This window comes from Quercus suber, unplaced genomic scaffold, assembly GCF_002906115.3.
Source record: "Quercus suber isolate HL8 unplaced genomic scaffold, Cork oak 2.0 scaffold_461, whole genome shotgun sequence".
Lineage (NCBI taxonomy): Eukaryota > Viridiplantae > Streptophyta > Magnoliopsida > Fagales > Fagaceae > Quercus > Quercus suber.
Genome location: NW_027069912.1, coordinates 330525 through 349512, shown reverse-complemented (window position 1 = coordinate 349512; position 18988 = coordinate 330525). Strand labels below are relative to the sequence as shown.

The following is an 18988-nucleotide window of genomic DNA, read 5'->3' as shown; positions in this document are numbered from 1 at the left end:
TAAGAGGAATGAATACACACTTATTATACTCTTGGAACAATGTATAATGAGGTGGGGGGGGGGGGGTGTCAAGCGCCCGTAAATCTTTATGCTTAATAGACTTTCTAAAACTTTACACTCAAGATAATTTACGGCATTGTCATCCTTAAAAAATATAAATAAATAAATAAATAAAAAGGCATGTGCCTTCGGCTTATGAACATAAATAATCTAGTCGCAAAGATATGGGCAACATGTTCAGGCAATGTGTTACTTTGAAAAATATACACAATTTTTAGAAGGCTACAACAAACTACTTTGAAAAATTAGGCAATGTATTACTTTGACAATTTGTAGAAGGCTACACCTACAAGCAAACTAGGTACTGCAGAAGACATCTTATAAACATCAAGATAAAAAGAAATTAATTAGTGTTCCCAAGCAGTATGCTTAGGGAAAGCTGTTCTTTTGCCTCTTGACAATGGCATACTATCAAATTGCGGTAAGTGTCAAGCGGAATTGGTTGGTCACAAAATTTTTTATTTTACCAATCCAATGTGCTTGTTTGATACTGCCGTACCCCCTTAACTTTTGCTGGAAGAGAGAGCTGACCATATTCTCCATACCCCGTCCGGTGGATTTCACATTACCAAGCAAGAGTCCTTGTTTAGTAACCCCAAGACTTGTTAGGTTTGGCTGAAACAGAGAGTTTAGCATTTTCTCTAAATTTTGCACGCTGTATTTCACATACTTGCCCGCATTGGCATCTTGTTCGACCAAAAGACTGAAGTTTTGCAGGTAACACATATAAAGAGGAATAATAGCTTGCACTAGATGCTTACATACGTTCTCCCTCAAGATTTCATTGCAGATAACCCAGTGGGATTGCTTCTTATAACAATCATCAAAAGCCTCGTTGAATGTAGTTAGCCTCTCAACCAAATCTTCACCAGACAATGAAGTTAGACCCTTTTGGCTTAAAGGTGCCAGAAGCCTATGCCAGCTCTTCTTCAAGTAGAGTACTGCATAAAAGTCTCTGTACTGCTCATGTGCTGTTAACCAATAATCTCCCATCATATCCCCAAGCTTTGTGCCTTTCAGATTGCAAAAATGGCAGTGATTATTCATCATGAAGAGGTAGGACAAGGAGATATCCTCATAGGCCTTTGACCATCCATCCAAATTTAGCCCAATTTCTTTCATTATATCATGAACTTGGTTAGGAATAAGACCTTCTTGGTACTTCTCTTGTTTCCAACTCTGATGGATTACAAGAACCTGTGTCAAGATTGGCCTATAATCATCGCCAAGCAGCTGGTTACAGTAGAAAGTTACAAAGCTTATCAGCTTTGGAACACTGCCATCTGAAGGAGGAGAACTTCGCCTCTGCAATTCCACTTGAAGAGGAAGTTCCCAGAAAATCTCACAGGCGCCATCAACAATCTTTTTTATGAGATCTCTTGTCTGATTCTTTATTTTGATGCAGCCTTCTCCACCAAAAAGCCGATTGAAATCAAATCTCAGATTGTTCAAAGAAGCAAACATGTCTAACAGCTTCAAGAGCTTGATGGGATCCTTTTTACTTTCAGCCACATGTTTCCCAAATTGGAGAAAAGCAAGGATTCCAGATTGAGAAGCAATTTTTGAGAAGCATCCCGTTGCAACTTCTGATCCTATCTTCTTGAAGACATCATTGCAGAGTCTATGCTCAAGCTCAAATACGTGCTTCACTGCCAACACCAAATGCTTACTCCATTGGTCTATGTACCCCTCTATACTCTGCACATCATCAAATTTTGTGATTGACATCTCAAGGTAATCCAAACTAAGAGCTTGTAAACTTTGTTTAGCATTTGTACTTCGCACATCAACATATACAGACATACAGGACTCAAGCTGGTTATCAGAATTTAATCTTTGAGCAATAGCCTGCAACTTCTGTACGACAGGCACAGACCAAGATGATGAAGCAAAAACGGAGGCTTGCTCTGCAGCGGATGTTGCTAGGGAATCCAAAGCAAGAGGAACACTGTTTTCTAGCAGAAGTTGCTTGAATTCAATTTCTAGCTTTCTAAATGCAGCACTGAGAGACCCTCCTTCAAGATGGGCACGCTCCTCATAGACTTGCAGCTCCTGTAGAATTCTCAAAGATTTCTTCACATTCAAGAGGCACCAATCATTGGTGACTGCATTGTCCTCCATGCATTCAAAGATGCCCTCCAACCACTTCATTGCTAGCTCACAATTGTCAGAAAGAAATTTCAATGCTTCTTCAAGAAGATTCATGACTGAGAGGTAATCAAAGAGATCAGAACAAGGGTCAGACAAGAGTGACTTCTCAAGCTCACGAGCAGTATCAAAGACCTTCAGAACTGCAACAGCAGGTCCTATAGCACGTTCAACATGGTCTCTAATTCTGGAAGATGCACATTGTTGTATTGAGATGGATCTTGCTGCTGCTTCCAAAGATGGCAATCTTTGGTTAATCTCTTCCAATCTAGGCCCCATTTTGTCTAGTGCAGAAGCAAGAGTTCTTGATCTCTCCAAGCTAGTCTGCAACAACTGCCTAGCAGAAACTAGATTCTCAATGCTCTCCACCACAGCCATGGCCATTCTTAGAATGCACCAACCAACTACTAGTAGTTAGGCTTTTAATTCAAGCTGAGAGTATAGTAAAGAAATCCTTTGTGGTTTCTTTTGCAACACTTATTTTACTTTTCCTCACCAACCATCACCAAACAAAGTAAAAGAAGAAGACTACCATATTCAAACCAATCCTCACTTGCAAAACAAATATCTCAGATACCACAACCAACATGACCAAATGAGTGAATTCCTTGAACAGGGAAGAAAACCGTGATCATGTGCTAGACAACATTATATTTTATGGCTTGAGTTTTACTTCATGAACTGCACACTCAAACCATTTTTTTAATGACACTCTTAGTATTTTTCATCAATTGGAATTGGCTAAATTCATTGGTACTTCTAAACAGGTCATATCCCCTCCATTTATACAAAAGATCAAGGTTTAAAATTTCTTCAACATTCCAAACAAAAAAGAAAAAGGTTTAAACTTTTAAAAGGTGATTATTCTTGGGATCGTTTAACAAACCACAAAAGTAATTTAATTTGATTGTGAAAACAAAAAATGACAAAATAAGAACTAGCTTTGCATTTAATAACATTATCCACTAATACACTTTGTGATTTTCCTAGAGTCGTGGGGAAACTCTCATCTACCATTTACACTGAGAAAGTATTATCTCTCTCGATAAGGCGATCTACTGTTAGATTGCGTTGGTGCAACTCCACATTCAGTTCAAACTTGTCCTCTAAAGTAAAGAAAAGGCCCACTGAATTTAGGTACAGTTGGGTGGACAACACGTCACAAAATAGAAGAAACAATCTCCTACTATCCAATAAGAGCCGCCCTATCATCAATGGCTATTGAACACTACAGTCCGTTGCAACAACCATGCAATCAAAAGTTTTTAAAACTCTATGACTTGTGAGAGTAGGATCATCACCAGAAGTTGAGAAGTGAGAACTACTCTACAAAGCACCCATCAATAATGATTTCCGTGGGACAGTTTTCTTGTGCATTTGGGAATTGATGAAAAAAGTTTGGTTATTGCTTTTTGTCTCAGTTTTTTTTTTTTTTTTTTAATAAATAAACTAGCTCTTAACTTTTTGTAACACATTTAACATAAAATTGTCAAAAACTATATCATTTGATAAAGACTATGCAAATAAGCTACCGAAAATAAACAATTTTCAAATGAAAACGATTCATCAAAAAATTCATTCTGAATTTATTTAAAAATAATAATTTTTTGGTGTGCAATTTTGTTAGAATGCATCCTTCTGTCTTTTTTTTTTTTTGGTTTCCCAACCGGTATCCGAACCCACTGGGCCGACTAATCCGGTTTCGGAGCGGGTCCCGGGGTTAAGGTTTTAAACTCCTCCCAACGGGCTTGCAGGGGATCGAACCGTAGTTCTCCCTACCAAGTCTAGCCCCTGGCACCACTAGACCAAGACACCGTTGGTGAATGCATCCTTCTGTCTTCTGCACGCAAAAGTGCTCTAAAATAGAGAAGTCCCTGTCTCATGACAATAACTCTGGCAGATTTCGTCATGAAAATTGTTTTCTAGGTAGCAATGAGAACAAGTCAACATATACTCATGCACCCGCTCGCACACACGCAGAGAGAGAGAGAGAGAGAGAGAGAGAGAGTACTGATATTCATATAAAAAATCAACTAAAAGTTTGACAACAATATAAGGCCACAGCACAAAACTGTCTCACATCAATGTACGCCAATATTATCACATGCCTATCACTATTTGTAAAAGTGCAACGACTGATGCAAAATTCAAAACAATAACAAATTTGATCTCCAAGTTAATATAGATGTAAATAATAAGGGACACAAAGACACAGATAAAAGTAATGCTGCCATCATCGGTACACGAATAAGGTTGGAACTGAATAAGGCTAAGAGCTTCAAAAAAAGGGCAGAAATTAAGCATCCGGTCCAGTCTAAGTGCCTCCCTTTTGTTTTAAAGTGATCTTGTCCCCAAGACTCAGGGCAATACCTTGAGTTTTACTTCTTATTCTGATGTATCCACCCAGCTTACCATCTGTTTGTTTCTCGATGCTAACATTCACCAGGGCATCCTCCCCAAAAACACTCTTTGCATAGAGGTTAGCAGCAAGGAACCCACACTCCCCTTCTAGAGCCGATCTGATTTCCAATCAAGGAATGATCAGAACAAGCACAAATGAAAATCAGTCAGTCACCAATCATTTCTTCCCAAAAAGTTTCATACAAAAGGATGTAATGGGAGGATAAATGTAACTAGTTAAACTAACTTCTATAACAGTAAAAGCAAGTATATTAGGCAACTTTTTTTTATATTAGTTAGAAATAATTACACGTTGCAACCACCACCCCCCCCCCCCTCCCCCACCCCAACTGGACCCCCAAATACTTGGAAGTACCATCCTGCCTACAATGTCAGGTGGTTAGGCAGTTTTGGGGTTCTTTCAAATGAAACACTATAATTCCATTTATTAAATGAGTTACGATCATAAATTTAAAAAGAAGATTTAAGCTTTGAGCACCTCATACATCAGACAGAGAAGGTAACAAATTCAGAGGATCCATGCTTTATATTTCCATCACGCATAATAAGTTGGGGGGTTGTGTTAGAAGATATCCCTTATATTAGCAAAATAAAGATCTATAGCAATGGATTCAACTACTGTATAGCTGCTGAATTATGTGCACATATTGGCAATGTCTAAGAATTCTGATCTTGAACTTGGGAATTATAAAAACAGAGATGATTCTGTAGGGTTTCATCCCTTTTTTTTCTTTTTCTATTTTGATAAATAAAATATTTTTTCTTCCTTTGGGCTTGGTAATTTGACTCATGTACCTCACAGGATTAGAACCAGAAACCTCTTGTCCACAGCCTGTGTTTAAGTGGGATGAAAGTTTCATTTGGCTGCAGGGTTTAAATAATTTAATCACATCTCCCCCCAAAACAACAAGAAAGCCTTAGTCCCAAATCCCCTATCTTTTTTTCATTAATTCATCAGCCTAAACCTAATTTGCAAACATTGGACAGTAAACCAAAATTGAGCCTCCAAAATCTACAAAAGCTTATGAACTTCTATTCCAGGATATAAAATAGCCACTGATTGAGGTTTTCCAATGTAGAAGTTTGGAGGTGTAGAGTAAAATCTGAATTTTTTATTTTTTTATTTTTTTATTATGCTGTTATTCTATCTCACTTTCCATTTTAGAAATATAATACAAAAGGTTAATAGTAATAATAAAAAAATAATTCTTATATAAGATTGCAATATGACAGCATTTAAAAAGTATCATACGAAAAAGGTCACTGTCAAACAATCATCATAATCCCAATCAACACTAACATAAAAACCATTTTTCTTTTTATCTCTTTTCTTTCTTGTTGGCTCATCCTTTGTTTACTCTTCCCCTATACTAGGTTGCACCCCTTTTAGCCTTTTATTAGTTATGTATAGAATTTATATGCTTATAAAAAACACAGAATGGGAAACAAAAGATAAATCACGTGCACTGACCAATAGAGTTTGTGTTGAACAAAAAAAAATTAGCTGAAAAGTGAGTTCATACATATTTACGCTACACTTTTGTAGGGATTGGTAAACCGAAAAAATCCCCATCACTGCTTCATCATATTACTACTAACACATGAAGACTGACAAGCTAAATTTAAATTAGTTTAGGATCAGAAAATATAAATCAAGTCAAAACCAATGTATTTTTTTGTTTTTTTTTTTTTTCCTTTGTTTGATATAAGACATCAAGGTTGCCTACACTAAGTTCTAACACCCTAAAAATTATATCATGTTGACTGGGCAATTATTTACTTTCTATTTACAATTACTTATGGCATGGTAGAAAAAGAGGAACCCAAAAGGAATGGGAGCAGGTGGCTCACATGGTATTATGAAAGAAAAATCATGTGATGAGCATTTTATATGAAAAAATTGGTAAAATACGGCGATTTTTATAGGAATCATCATAGATTTCTTTCCCAAACTATACTGCATTATTTATATATCATCTTTGTGCATGCCATAAACCAAAATTAACAATGAAATCTGTATCCCTCTCAAGTCTTACCTAAACCAAAAGAGAAACAAACACTGTATAACATGACATACGTCCAAGACTTCAAACAAGAGTAAGACATATTTTCTTATAGAAACAACCCCCACCCCCCCCCCCCCCACCCACCCACAAAAAAAAAAAAAAAAAGAGACAAAAATGTTTACTAATACATTCAAATGATTCACACAGACACAAATCCTCAGTCAATTAGCATAAGGTAAAGAAAGCTTAATGCAGAGTCATAGAACTTACGGTGGTGTGAGGCACTTCATGTTGGTAGACTTGATAATATGGTCAAGAAATTCCTTCTCATCTTGAAGGACAGTATTTACAGCAACCTGAGAAAAAACATTATATTTATATAAATTAGAATGCTGACCAATAATCCCAAAATGCTAAGATACTGCAAGCACAAGATGAGGAAGAGATACTAAAACTAAAGACAAAAGAGATATAGACATTGTCTATTGGATATGAAACAACATATGCCACAGGAACTTAGACATTGAGAAATTTGGCCTAAAACACTGAAACCCGATCTATATAGATGGGGAATTACCCAAAAGCAAATGCAAGAATAATGTCACAAACATCCTACCCAAGTCACAGATCACTAGCAAAGGTAACTGATTAGATAACAAACATCCTAAAAGCATCACATATGAAAATCAATGAATGAAAATCAATGAATGAAGATGCACCCTGGCCTATTTATCAAAAAAGAAGTTAAGTCCCTGGCCTAACATACAAAAGCACCAACTTCCAGTCAGTAAATTTGCTAGTGAAAAGAGGGCTCAAGTGCAGCACCATCAAAATGAGCCTCAATTTCTGCAAATAAAATGGAGTACAAGTTTTGTATCTAAGAAGGAATTATAACTGATTTTAAATGATGTGATACCATGTACAACCTTAGATTCATGAAAACTAGAATGATATAGCATGCAGCAGCAGCAGCATGCATGGATGCAAACAATTAATAATAAAACCAACATATATTCAGTGTTGCTAAAATGCACCTTCGGCAGAATCATTTTGTTCACCATCTACCATCATCACTTTTAAACATAATTAAAAAGTTTTATTTAAGGTTTTTGATACATAAATACAACTCATGCAACCATACAGGATTGAACTTAATGAAACTCACACTCACCCCCTTGTTATGGGGGGAGAAGATGTCATTTGGGCCAAAAACAATTGGTTCTTCAACATTTCATGTTTGAATGAAATGGTTTCAAACAATTACCAGGCATTGAAGAAAACAAAATCCTTCAGGGGCATTTTAAATATGTTCTAAAGGCAGCGTGTATGATCACTTCAATGAAGGGGACAAAAAGCCTACCCAATAAGGTTCAGATTATTATTATTATAAAAATAAATAAATAGATAAGGTTCAGATTATTGAAACAAATGCGTAACCAATAAATACACAGTTTGTTTCTCAAAACAAAATAAATACACATTTTAAAATAACAGTAATGATTAAAAACATGTACCTTGTTTTCCCACTCAAATTCAGCCCACATTGTTCTAAATGCCACATCAGCACATGATGCAGGGGAGATGTAGTCCATTATATCAATATGGATGTCATTCAGGACAATAACATTTCTCTCAAGAACATTTGAGGAAGTCTCATATACAATATTACCAAAAATGACTCCTGTTTCCGTTGAAGAGACCTTAATATTTGCCTTAATTTGTTTGCTTGACTCTGGAGCTAGGGTGTAGTTTTGTGGTCGCTCAACAAGTTTGAGATCACCCATAGTTGCCAACTCCAAGCATAAATTCTGGAGGGTCTCCTTGGTTCGGTTGATGACAGTAACATCAAGGACTATGTCATAATGATGAACTGTCACATATGCTTCAGCATAGACAGGATCACTGAAACCTGTAAGCTGAAGAATCCGATTGAGCTTATTTGCATCATCTCCATCCTTTGTGAACTCTCCAGTAGCACGCTTGAGATCATCTTGGACCTCATCTTCCAACTCAAGTTGACTCATACCCTGAAAATATGTGCATATAAGAAAGCATATCAAACTCAAATATTTGAAACAAGAATTGAGGAATACGGGCAGAGAGAAGAAGCTGACCCTAAAAACTGATCAACAGATAATAAAAAAATGTTCACAAGCTCTGTATACATCATCACAACAAGATTTTCTTCTTTAAATGTTTAAAGGTCCCATGTGACCAAGGAAGCATAGATACTCCCGGATATAACAGGATTACTTATTTAATTTTTAATATCTCCTCTCTCTCTCTCTCTCTCATACACATTGTTATGATCCTAGTGTCCCACACGGATTAAGTATAAATTTAACCATATGTTTATAAGCTCTTGAGCACCCTCCTCTTGCAAGCCATTTTTCAAGGGTGAGTTCTACCCATAGATTCCTAACATTTAGTATCAAAGCCAACCACCACCTCGAGTAATCGGGTGTAGCTCATTGAGTATGAGATCAAAGGAGTTGCGGCTTTGTGGTCGGATCCCGGAGGGAGATTAAAATATCTGATAGATGAGTGGAGCCACCAAAAGAGAAAAGACTACCATCGGGTCAGTGTTACTAAAGTGAGCCGTCATGGACGTTGGCTAAAGAAAGGATATTCTCTTTGGATGGCTAAGGCTAAGGCAAAGCCCAAGAATAAGGATATCCCTAATTTGTCCTACATCACCCTCTCTTTGCAAGCTAGTTTTCAAGGGTGAGTTCTACCCATAGGTTCCTAACACACATTAAACAAAAACTAAATACAAAAAGATCCATATAAGTATACAGGATATATACCCAAAAGTTCCTAGTACAAATCACAAATACAAAGAGTCTATGAAAACAGATGACTTCAAAGGTCTATGGGCATCCAATGACATGCAATAATACAAACCTACAATTGAGATTTAAACTCTCCATGGACAACTCTTGGTCATCAACTATCCTCCTATTCCTCTCTCTCCATAAATGACACATTAAGAAAGATGGGGCAATATTCTGAAATCCAATTCCAAAGGACTTTGAGCTTCATTACCTTCAATGTTGTTAAAAGCGCGCTTAAGCGCCCTTGGGGGCTTTTTCCCTCTAAAGAAAAGCGCCCTCACAAAAGCGCACTTTTTTGAGCTTTTTTATTATGCGTAAAGCGCGCTTTTTTGAGCTTTTTGTAAATTTTTTAAAAAAAAATCCTGATTTGATTTTTAGCGATTAGATCTAAATATGTTTGATATAAGCCATTGATTTAATATATAAAAACTAATAGTGTGGTGTGCTACCATACACCTAAGCCTATCTCTTTAGATATTTTTGAACTTTTAACCACAACCACACAAACAAACACTAAATCAGACACTCATAAAGATAACATTACTTAACATTCTAGTACTTTTTAGCCTTTGCCTTCTTGGTTCTATACTTCTATTTTGATTCAACCATGTTTTGTAATCATGGCCATCAAATATCATGGTTGCATATATATTGTAAAGCACAATTGAATTATATAAATGTTATAGAAATTATATGAAATGTTTTATTGTAATTTATATGATTAATTGATCACTTGATTGTTGTATTGGTCATTAATAATTTTTTTTTTTTTTTTTTAAATGTGGGCTTCACATCAATTAGGCATGCGCTTGCGCTTTGCGCTTTGCACCTAGGCTCTAGGAGGCCTTTGCACTTAAGTGCGCTCAGCGCTTTTAACAACACTGATTACCTTTCACTGTCTTAAACATCACTCACTTCACTCCAAAGATAACAGAGATAAAATTTCATAATCCATAGCAACTGGGAAGTGCAATACCAAATTATCCAATTTTTTGTCATTACTCTTAGCTCATGATGCACCCATTGGCCAGAAATACGCCTCTCCAGATAAGATTCTCCAACAAAATTAGTTAAGTACCCCCAGCGCCCCACAAACAAAAAAAATGTCATCCAAGCAAAAAATGCTTCCTTCTTAGGAACTTTGGTCTTCCAAACTGCCTTCCAAGGGAAATCAGAGTGAACACCACCTCTTAGTGCCCCGAAAAATGACCTAACAGTAAATTGCCCATCTTTACTCAGCCTCCAATTCATCCTGTTCTCCATAAGCTCTTGAATAGAAGGTGAATATAGAAGATCAAAAAACTTTGTGAGCACTTCCAGCTCCAAAATATTGAGCTGACCTCAATAAAAATTGGATTCCAGTGCACTCCCCATTGTTTAGCTCCATGCCAGAACCTTACAAATTTACCATTGCCAACAGAATATTTAGTAAATCTACAAAAAGACTCCTAACCCTCCCTGATTGTCTTCAAGACCCCAAACCCATGAGATTGATGGCCAAGATCCAAGAACAAACCCCGTATGCAATTCCCACCAATATCCTCCATAAAAGATCACTCTCTTAAGCAGAGCTCCAAAGCCCTTTCCCAATAATGCCTAATTGAAAGTAGTCAACTTCCTTATACCCAACCTGCCTATACAAAATGGCATACTTAAATTTTCCAATCTACTAGATAGAATTTATTCTACTCACCGATGCCTCCCCAATGAAACTCCTATTGAAGTTTTTCCAATCAGTTGGCTATATTTACAGGCATTGTTAAAGAGTCATGAAATTCTTCCCTCTCTGAAGCTAATAACTTTTTAATTAATTCTACTCTTTACATATAATTTGTTATTTACGTTTTAAACTAGAGATTAGCATACTACGTCATTCAAAATGTTTATTTAAATACCGATGTATTAAAGTATACCCTTCCATGTTGTATACTAGATTTTCAAATTGATGTATCACTGTGTCCATTATGATTCATATGCATATCCCATATCAGTATCTATAAAAGAGAGTCCAATAATAAGCTATTAAGTTCAGTTCAAGAAAGACTATGTTTCTCTTTTTTTTTTTTTTTTTTTTTTTTAGACTCTATGATAGAATTTTAGTTTTTTCACTATTTAAATCATGAATCATCCATACATTCAGGAAGTATCAATAAGTATTGGTAATAATTATTTCTTTCTCCTTAACATGGAGTTCATCTATGTTAAATCCATTATTGGCTATAATAGCAGTTTTTCACAATTTCATCCACTGATCAATAAGACCATATTGTAAATACTGTCATTTGTAATTGACATTGTTACTTAACATGTGCTTCTTAATACATCCAAAATATTTGGAAGCAGAAGATTGGTGCTACATGTGTAAGAGAAATGGTGAATTGGTTGACCATCTATTCCTTCATTGTCCTTTTGCTATGGATCTATGGTCTATGGTTTTGGGTCTATTTGGAGTAACTTGGGTTATGCCACACACTGTTTTGGGGCTGTTAGGGTGTTGGGAAGGCAGCCTTGGTCGTCATCGAAATGGTTACATTTGGTCCATCATTCCTCATTGCATAATGTGGTGTCTTTGGAGGGAGAGAAATAGTAGATGTTTTGAAGATTTCGAGAGATCTATTCCGGACCTCAAGCTTCTCTTTTTTAGAACTTTAAGGGATTGGTTGTTTGCTTTGCAACAACAATAATTCCCTTCTTTTATTGATTTCCTAGACTCTTGCAATTTTTGTATTTGATTTCCTTTCCCTTGTTGTACTAGGATGTTCCTTTTTTATATCAATATACTTTTTACTTATCAAAAAAAAAATACATCCAAAATTTTATAACACTTAATGTCTCATAGCACACAAGATTTGTTAAATAGATATCTTCAATATGAAGTTCAACTATGATGTTATTTGCTCTTGTTTCCAGCCCTTCTCTCTCCTCTTTTATTTCTTGACTCTAGTTTTTTATATTCATGATTATGTAAGTATCATATACAGCTTCAGATTCTAAATCCTATGAATGAGCTCCGCCTAGGCATACTATCCAAATAAATTTCTTGTACTACTATCAGCATAATCTATCAAGCATCAAATCTGAAAGTAATGATAAAACATTTCATGATGCCATGTAAGTTTAACATGCGCAAGAGATAAGATAGGCAATGATGCCTTACCTTCCTGCTCTTCAAATGGTAGAAATCAATAAGATCATCTGGTTGTGCATTAGATATCTGGGCCTTAGCTTTGAGCTCCTCTGTCTCCCTGTGCTGCTTATCCGCAAGCATTTTCACAAAGCTCTCTCTGCAAGACTGCAGCCATATCTTCCTGACTTCATCACCAGTATTGCACAGCAATCGCATGCAAAGAACAATCCTATCACGAGAATCATTATCAATCGGCTGTGGAAGAACCGATGATTCGCCCAATTGGAGCATCGACACCATGTACAATAAAGCCTGTGTAGATGCCTTATTCACTTCAACTTTCGATGGCTGAACCTCTTCCAATCTCAACACGAGCTTTGTCAATGTACAAGCCACAACTGCCCCAAGGAAAAAGTCGCCCGATAGAATCAATGATCTCAAGTTTCCTGTCGAAGACAACGATCCTTGAACGAATGTAGGCGGCGACATAGCAGTTTCTAGTGCAGCACTTTGAGTAGCATAAGTCCCGTCCGCGAGAATCGCGGGCCTTCGAGAAGAGACAGTGGTGGAATTCACTTGCTGAACTTTCTTCGCACCTTGATCTTGCACTTCTCCTTCTTCAGTCACTGTAAAAAATGGCAACTCCCCGAGACACTGCTTGATCGTCACGATCCCATTCTCCACTTCTGAGAGAGACAAGCAATACTCACCAATGATCCAAAGTGCACACGAGCAAACCCTCGCGGCACGGATCTGATAAAACGTATCCAAGAGCCTAGTTATAATCGAAACACGAAGCTTCGGATTGGTCTCAATGATCTCCCTAACGAAAACCACCACATCAATAGCCGAAGCCACATTGGAATCGCCTAAGAAATCCATCAACAAATGCACCACAGTGCTCGCGACCTCGGGGAACTTGATCGCGCAAGAATGAATCGCTTGGACCAGCATTTGCCTATACTCTCCATTCTTCTCATGCTCCAAATTCTGCGTCTTCACAACCTCCTTCTTCAACATCATCACCACCTCATCCACATTCCTCGGCGTGATCAAATCCAAAGCAATATCAATCGTCTTCTTCCTAATATCCAAATTCGGCGTCGAGAGCGCTCGCAGCACATCCATCACCATGTCCACCATAATCTCCCGATGCGAAATCCTCAGCTCATTCAACCGATCCAAAACGATCAGCTTCACGTTGTTATCGCTCTGCGACAGCAGCAACTGACAGTAAGTATTCGCCGCCGCACGAATCGCCGTCGGCGCCGACGAAAGCGACACGAGAGTCGTCGCGCACTCGTAAACCACCGCCGTCGACTGCGCGTTCAGCAACGAGATGATAATCTTTATGTACTTCCCTTTCTCCGCCTTGTTCGCGCGGCAGACCTTCCGAATCAACTCCAGCACCACCATCTGGAGCTGCTCGCCCCAATCGGCAATCCGATCCACATTCCGGAACAGATAGTCCACCGCCCGATCCTGCGCGCAATTGAACAGCATCAGAAACGCGTTGCGCTTGCTCGAACTATCCTGCTCGGAAGTCAGGAACTTCTCGACGATCTCCGGCGCCGAATCCAGCAACTGCTCCCCCTGCGGCAGCCTGTAGACGGACATCACCGCCAGCACCGCATTCCGCCGCACGAACGGGTGGCGGTGCTCGAGATTGGACAGGATCGACGGCAGAAGCGGCTCGACGATCTCGGACTCGTTCAGGCGGCAGAGGAACCGGAGCGTGACGCCGCGGATGAACTCGTTGGGGTGCTGGAGGTTGTTGCGGAGGTTCTGGCAAATGAGGATCATTTCGGGAAGAACTTTTCCCTTGGAATCGGTTTTCTCGATGAGCTCGAGGTAGAGCAGAAGGAGTTTCTGGATGGTGTGGTCCTCGGAAGGGAGGACGTAGCGGATGATGGTGATGAAGAGCTGAGGGATGGTCTCGCCGTTGAGCAAGAGCATGATCGCCTTCTTGAGGGCTTCGATTTTGGATTCGACGTCGTTTCCTTCCAGGGATTCTTTGATCTCGTTGGCCAGTGCTGGGGTGGCTTTGTCGAAGTGGACGAGGAGAGTGCATGATTTTTCCATTTTTTTTTTTTTTTTTTTTTTTTTTGTGTTAGGTGGGAATTGGAATTCCGATCTGTTGGGAATTGGATCTGTGTGGGAAATTGGTTTTTGTGCAGAGAGAGAGAGAGACTAGAGAGTGGTATCACATAGTGTGAGAGACGAGAAGGGGAAAATAGATCTGGATTTCTGGTGAATCGAATTGGGAAGAAAAGAAAGCGGGTGGGAATTGGGAAATGGGCCGGGTTGGACCGAGAAGTTGGGTGGGTGATGTGACGGGTTAACGGGCATGCTAGCTATCAATAGAACCTCAGACTAGAGTTTAAAATTTTGGGTTTGGTCCCGGTCCCAAAACTAGACTGGACTGGACCGGATTGAACAGACAATGAGCAAAGAGCCCATAATTGGAGTTGGACTCTCTTTTTCCTTTTATCATGATTCCAAATTTATAGTTTAAAAATATCCTTATTAATGAACGGTAACTTCTCTTAAAAAAAAATTCATAAATGTCAAATAAAAATTTTCATTTTAAATTCAAAAGACGAACTTTATTCCTTTTTCATTCAAAATAAAAGTAAAATACTCCTGATTTAAAAAATAAAAAACTAAGAAAACTCCTAAAATTTAGCCTTCTTTCCCCTTATGTTCATCTTATTTACCTTTTGTGGTAAATAACCAATATTTTAATTTAATGACTTTAAAATGGGTGTTTTGACATAATATATTGTGTGCCAAGTGGGTATTTCATGACCCTGGCAAAATGATATTATTTGATTTAGAAGATTTAACTTAAAAAATAATCAACACTTCTTTTTATTAAAAAATTCTTTAATTAAACGTATTTAATCATTCATATTTATATAAAGAATGCTAGTTTAAGCCTTGATTGTTGGTTTGAGATTAAAGTTAAAATAGCAAAATTTCTGAAGTCTAGAAAATCAATGGCTAAAAAATTTATGAAAAAACTGCTAGTTGTAAAGATAGAGTTGGTTTTCCTTATCCTCTTTAAAGTGCTAGCTAATGACCTTATCACTGTTAGTTTCTTTAAAACCCTTTCCCCTATCCCTTTATGTGTGTGCATTAAAATACTTAATATTCTAAAAATTAAAAAAAAAAAAAAAAAAAAAAAAAAAAAAAAAACTAATGACCTTACCACTATTTATTGTCATTTGGATTCACCTCCAATCTTGCATGCTCCTCTGTTTAAACATTTTCAAACACCATTTCATAAGTGGTTCATTGCAAGAGAGCTTGAGAGTTGTGAAGATTTTCTAAAAGAAGATAAGCATTTAATTTATGCAAGATGTGTTATGAAGAGGGCGTTTGGTAACCCATTTTAAAACACTAGTGTCCAAAAACAAAAAATTGCATTTGGTGGACCATTCTTATTCAATTGATGTTTGAAAAACATTGTTCAAAAGCCCATGTTTAAAACAATGATTTTGAAACATACTCCAACCTGTTTTTAAACAACAAACACTATGTTCAGTGGCACTTCAGTAATAAACTTGAAAACTATTATAGGCCTACCTGGTTAGCCTTTTTTCAATTACTGTCTCTTCTCTTCCTCTCATCTCTTCACGTCGAATCCGCACCTGGTACCAAGATCTCCATCTCACCCACACAATCAGAGCAAACCCAGCAAAATATCTCACCCACCTCCATAACTCCTCTCACCGACCCAGCGCCATTAAACCCATCGCCATTAATCCTCACCGACCCATTATAAAAGCGTCTTCTCTACACACTCAGCTTACACCGCATCACCAACCATTTTAGTCAATCACATTAACCCCTTGCTCAGACCATCATAATTCCATGCCCAACTGCCCCTAATCCGAGGAAGAGATCCCACCATCACTTACAAAGCTTAGGTGCTAACCAAAAGCCAAACAGTGCGAAGGGCTTAGTCAGGTAAATTCTCCTAGAGATCCCACCCTCACCTACAAAGCTTTGGTGCTAACCAAAAGCCAAACTCACACAGTGCGAAGGGCTTGGTCAGGTAAATATTTGTAATTTTCTTAATTACTTGTTGCAACTTTCTTTCACATCACAATCTAACTCAGATCAGTTCACATTAATCCAACTTAGGGCTTATTTAGTCCCACATCTTCATTCAGATGAAAGCCTCATCCTCATCCTCCTCCACCTCTCTCGTGCTATACAGAGCCTCTACTTCCTCCAATAGATCTCATCGTGTTCCCTTCCTAGTAGGTCTGCCTAAATGTGGTTTGTTATAATTTCGTAGGTAGTGAATCATTTGTTTGCTTGTATTATTGTAATAATTTTGTACCTAGGTCATGCATTTTGTCTTCATTGGGCCGTTTATTTTCAAAACTAAAGACTTCCTTTTATGTAGTCAAAAGAGGTTCTCCCTTTATTACACTAATAATACACTAAACTATCTATAAGTTGAAATTGTGGTGTGAATAATCTTAGCTTTTGTTTACTATAAGATTAAATAACATGAGTCCTGCCAAGGAATTATAATAACGATTGTTGTTGATATGAGTTACTGAGAAATTATTGTTGTTGATATGTAATTTATGTATGTACTACTCCATTATAATTACTAGACTTTTTATATGTTCTTCAAATGTGCAATTCTCGTTAATCCACTTTGTTAGCAACCTTGCAGCCACTTAAATTATTGGGTTTTGCTATCATATATGATCATTTATGGTCCTTGGCCTTGCTTATATTAAAATTCAGAAAATCTATCTTAAAATTTCCAGATTTAGACCTTAGTTTATATTATATGCTTGCTGTTTGGTACTTTCAGTGAGTACGCAAATGTTTTTTTAATCTGTATCATACAATTTCAAATGACAAGTTTGTGTAAGTATACTAAAATTTGTTTAGATGGATGATAGAACAGCTGATACCAAGGATAGGAAGTTGTGGCCTATTGCAATTGAGAGACATTTCATTGAAGTATTGTTAGAAGAGGACGCTAAAAGGAATATGCCCCAAGGCCAATTCAAGACTGGAACTTGCACAACCGTTATGAATGAGTTTAACAAACACACGAATAGAGATTACAACGAGACACAACTTACACAAAAATATCAACGAATGAAAGGTCAACACTGCACATTCTCCCAGCTCATCGCACGTACAAGAATGGGATGGGACCCCATTTCAAATACTATGAAGGCCAGTGAGAAAGCATGGGCTGCTACATTTACGGTAAGTCCTTTAACATACTCCAAACAAAATTTATTACAATTAGCTATATGCATGGTTTATGGTTGTAAATAAAATGACGCTGAAATCTACCTTGTGTTCATTATAGCATGGCCCATCTTTTAAACACTGAATGTATTCACAACTATAAAAAATATGTACTTCAAAAACAAAGATGTTTATCAGCACTATGTTGTAAGTGTATAACTATTGTAGTTTTGTGAATTATTCTTAGTTGTATTGTGGTTAATTGGATCTATTGGTGGTAATGTGAAATGGGCTTCGTTTATCTAGCTGCAAAATCTCATATATTTGTGCTTGTACTTTGTGTGTGTGTGTGCGTGTGTGTGTGTGTGTTCTCATGGATCTATTGGTACTATTTATTGTTACAAAGAAATATGTTTGTATTTGTGTGTTGTTGTTCATAATGTTTGTCCCTTTGAGGTGGTGATGGTAGGTCTGTTCAAGGGTTCAAGGTACTGTTACTGTTGGTTTATGCTGCAAATTAGACTGGAACTGAATTAAGAATAAAACTTGTTACACTCTATTTGCAACTCATAATTTTAGATCAAAAAATTGATGTGTAATAACGTTTTTTGAAGCATCCAAAATTGTTGTCTCCATCATGAAAGTGATGGGCTAGGAAAGTGATGGGCTGTGGTATGATTTAAAATTAAATGGAAAGTGAGTTGCTTAGAACATATTAATAAGTGATTAGGCACCTCACAAAGAACACAAAGTGTTCAAATAAAGGCTCTTAAGGCTTATTTTCAGTCATATATACAACTGATCTACAAAGTGCTTATTTAGCCTTTATATTTTGCTACTTATGCTAGTTGTTTGGCATTAAGAGCCTTTAGATGGTTGACAAATGTCTAAATCTTATTGACCAATGCTTGAGCAACTATCTTATTAACTAATTAATTAGCTAAAAAGCACTACTTTATAACTATTTGAAATGCCCTGCATCATTATTCCATTGCTCATATGTGTAACAATAAGTGTAACAAACACTTCCGTTACATAAAAATTACACTTTTTAGGCTTACAGCATCCAAAATTATTGTCTCCACACCTCATCCTATCACTTCAGCTTCATGTGATGGTTGATAAGGTGACAACTGACAAGTGATAAGGGTTGTAACATG

At 37.3% G+C, this 18988-nt stretch overlaps 2 protein-coding genes across 2 annotated transcripts; both read right to left on the bottom strand.

Annotated features, from left to right (window-relative positions):
• Window positions 1-236: 236 nt before the first annotated feature.
• Window positions 237-2625, bottom strand: LOC112004474 (exocyst complex component EXO70A1). Its single transcript, XM_024036730.2, has one exon. The coding sequence runs from the start codon at window positions 2590-2592 to the stop codon at window positions 472-474; it is 2121 nt and encodes a 706-aa protein (XP_023892498.1). The 5' UTR covers window positions 2593-2625; the 3' UTR covers window positions 237-471.
• Window positions 2626-4209: 1584 nt separating this feature from the next.
• LOC112004485 (coatomer subunit beta-1) lies at window positions 4210-14854 on the bottom strand. The gene is made up of 4 exons (XM_024036741.2): window positions 12627-14854; window positions 8150-8662; window positions 6906-6991; window positions 4210-4727 (listed from the first exon to the last, which is right to left on the bottom strand). The coding sequence occupies exons 1-4, from the start codon at window positions 14676-14678 to the stop codon at window positions 4523-4525; spliced, it is 2856 nt and encodes a 951-aa protein (XP_023892509.1). The 5' UTR covers window positions 14679-14854; the 3' UTR covers window positions 4210-4522.
• Window positions 14855-18988: the final 4134 nt, after the last annotated feature.

Excerpts from the sequence above, each read along its gene's own strand:
- LOC112004474 (XM_024036730.2), bottom strand. The coding sequence starts at position 2,592 with ATGGCCATGGCTGTGGTGGAGAGCATTGAGAATCTAGTTTCTGCTAGG.
- LOC112004485 (XM_024036741.2), bottom strand. The coding sequence starts at position 14,678 with ATGGAAAAATCATGCACTCTCCTCGTCCACTTCGACAAAGCCACCCCA. Across the intron at positions 6,992-8,149 it reads AATTTGAGTGGGAAAACAAG|GTTGCTGTAAATACTGTCCT; the intron begins GTACATGTTTTT and ends GTTTTTTCTCAG. Across the intron at positions 4,728-6,905 it reads ATGAAGTGCCTCACACCACC|ATCGGCTCTAGAAGGGGAGT; the intron begins GTAAGTTCTATG and ends ATTGGAAATCAG.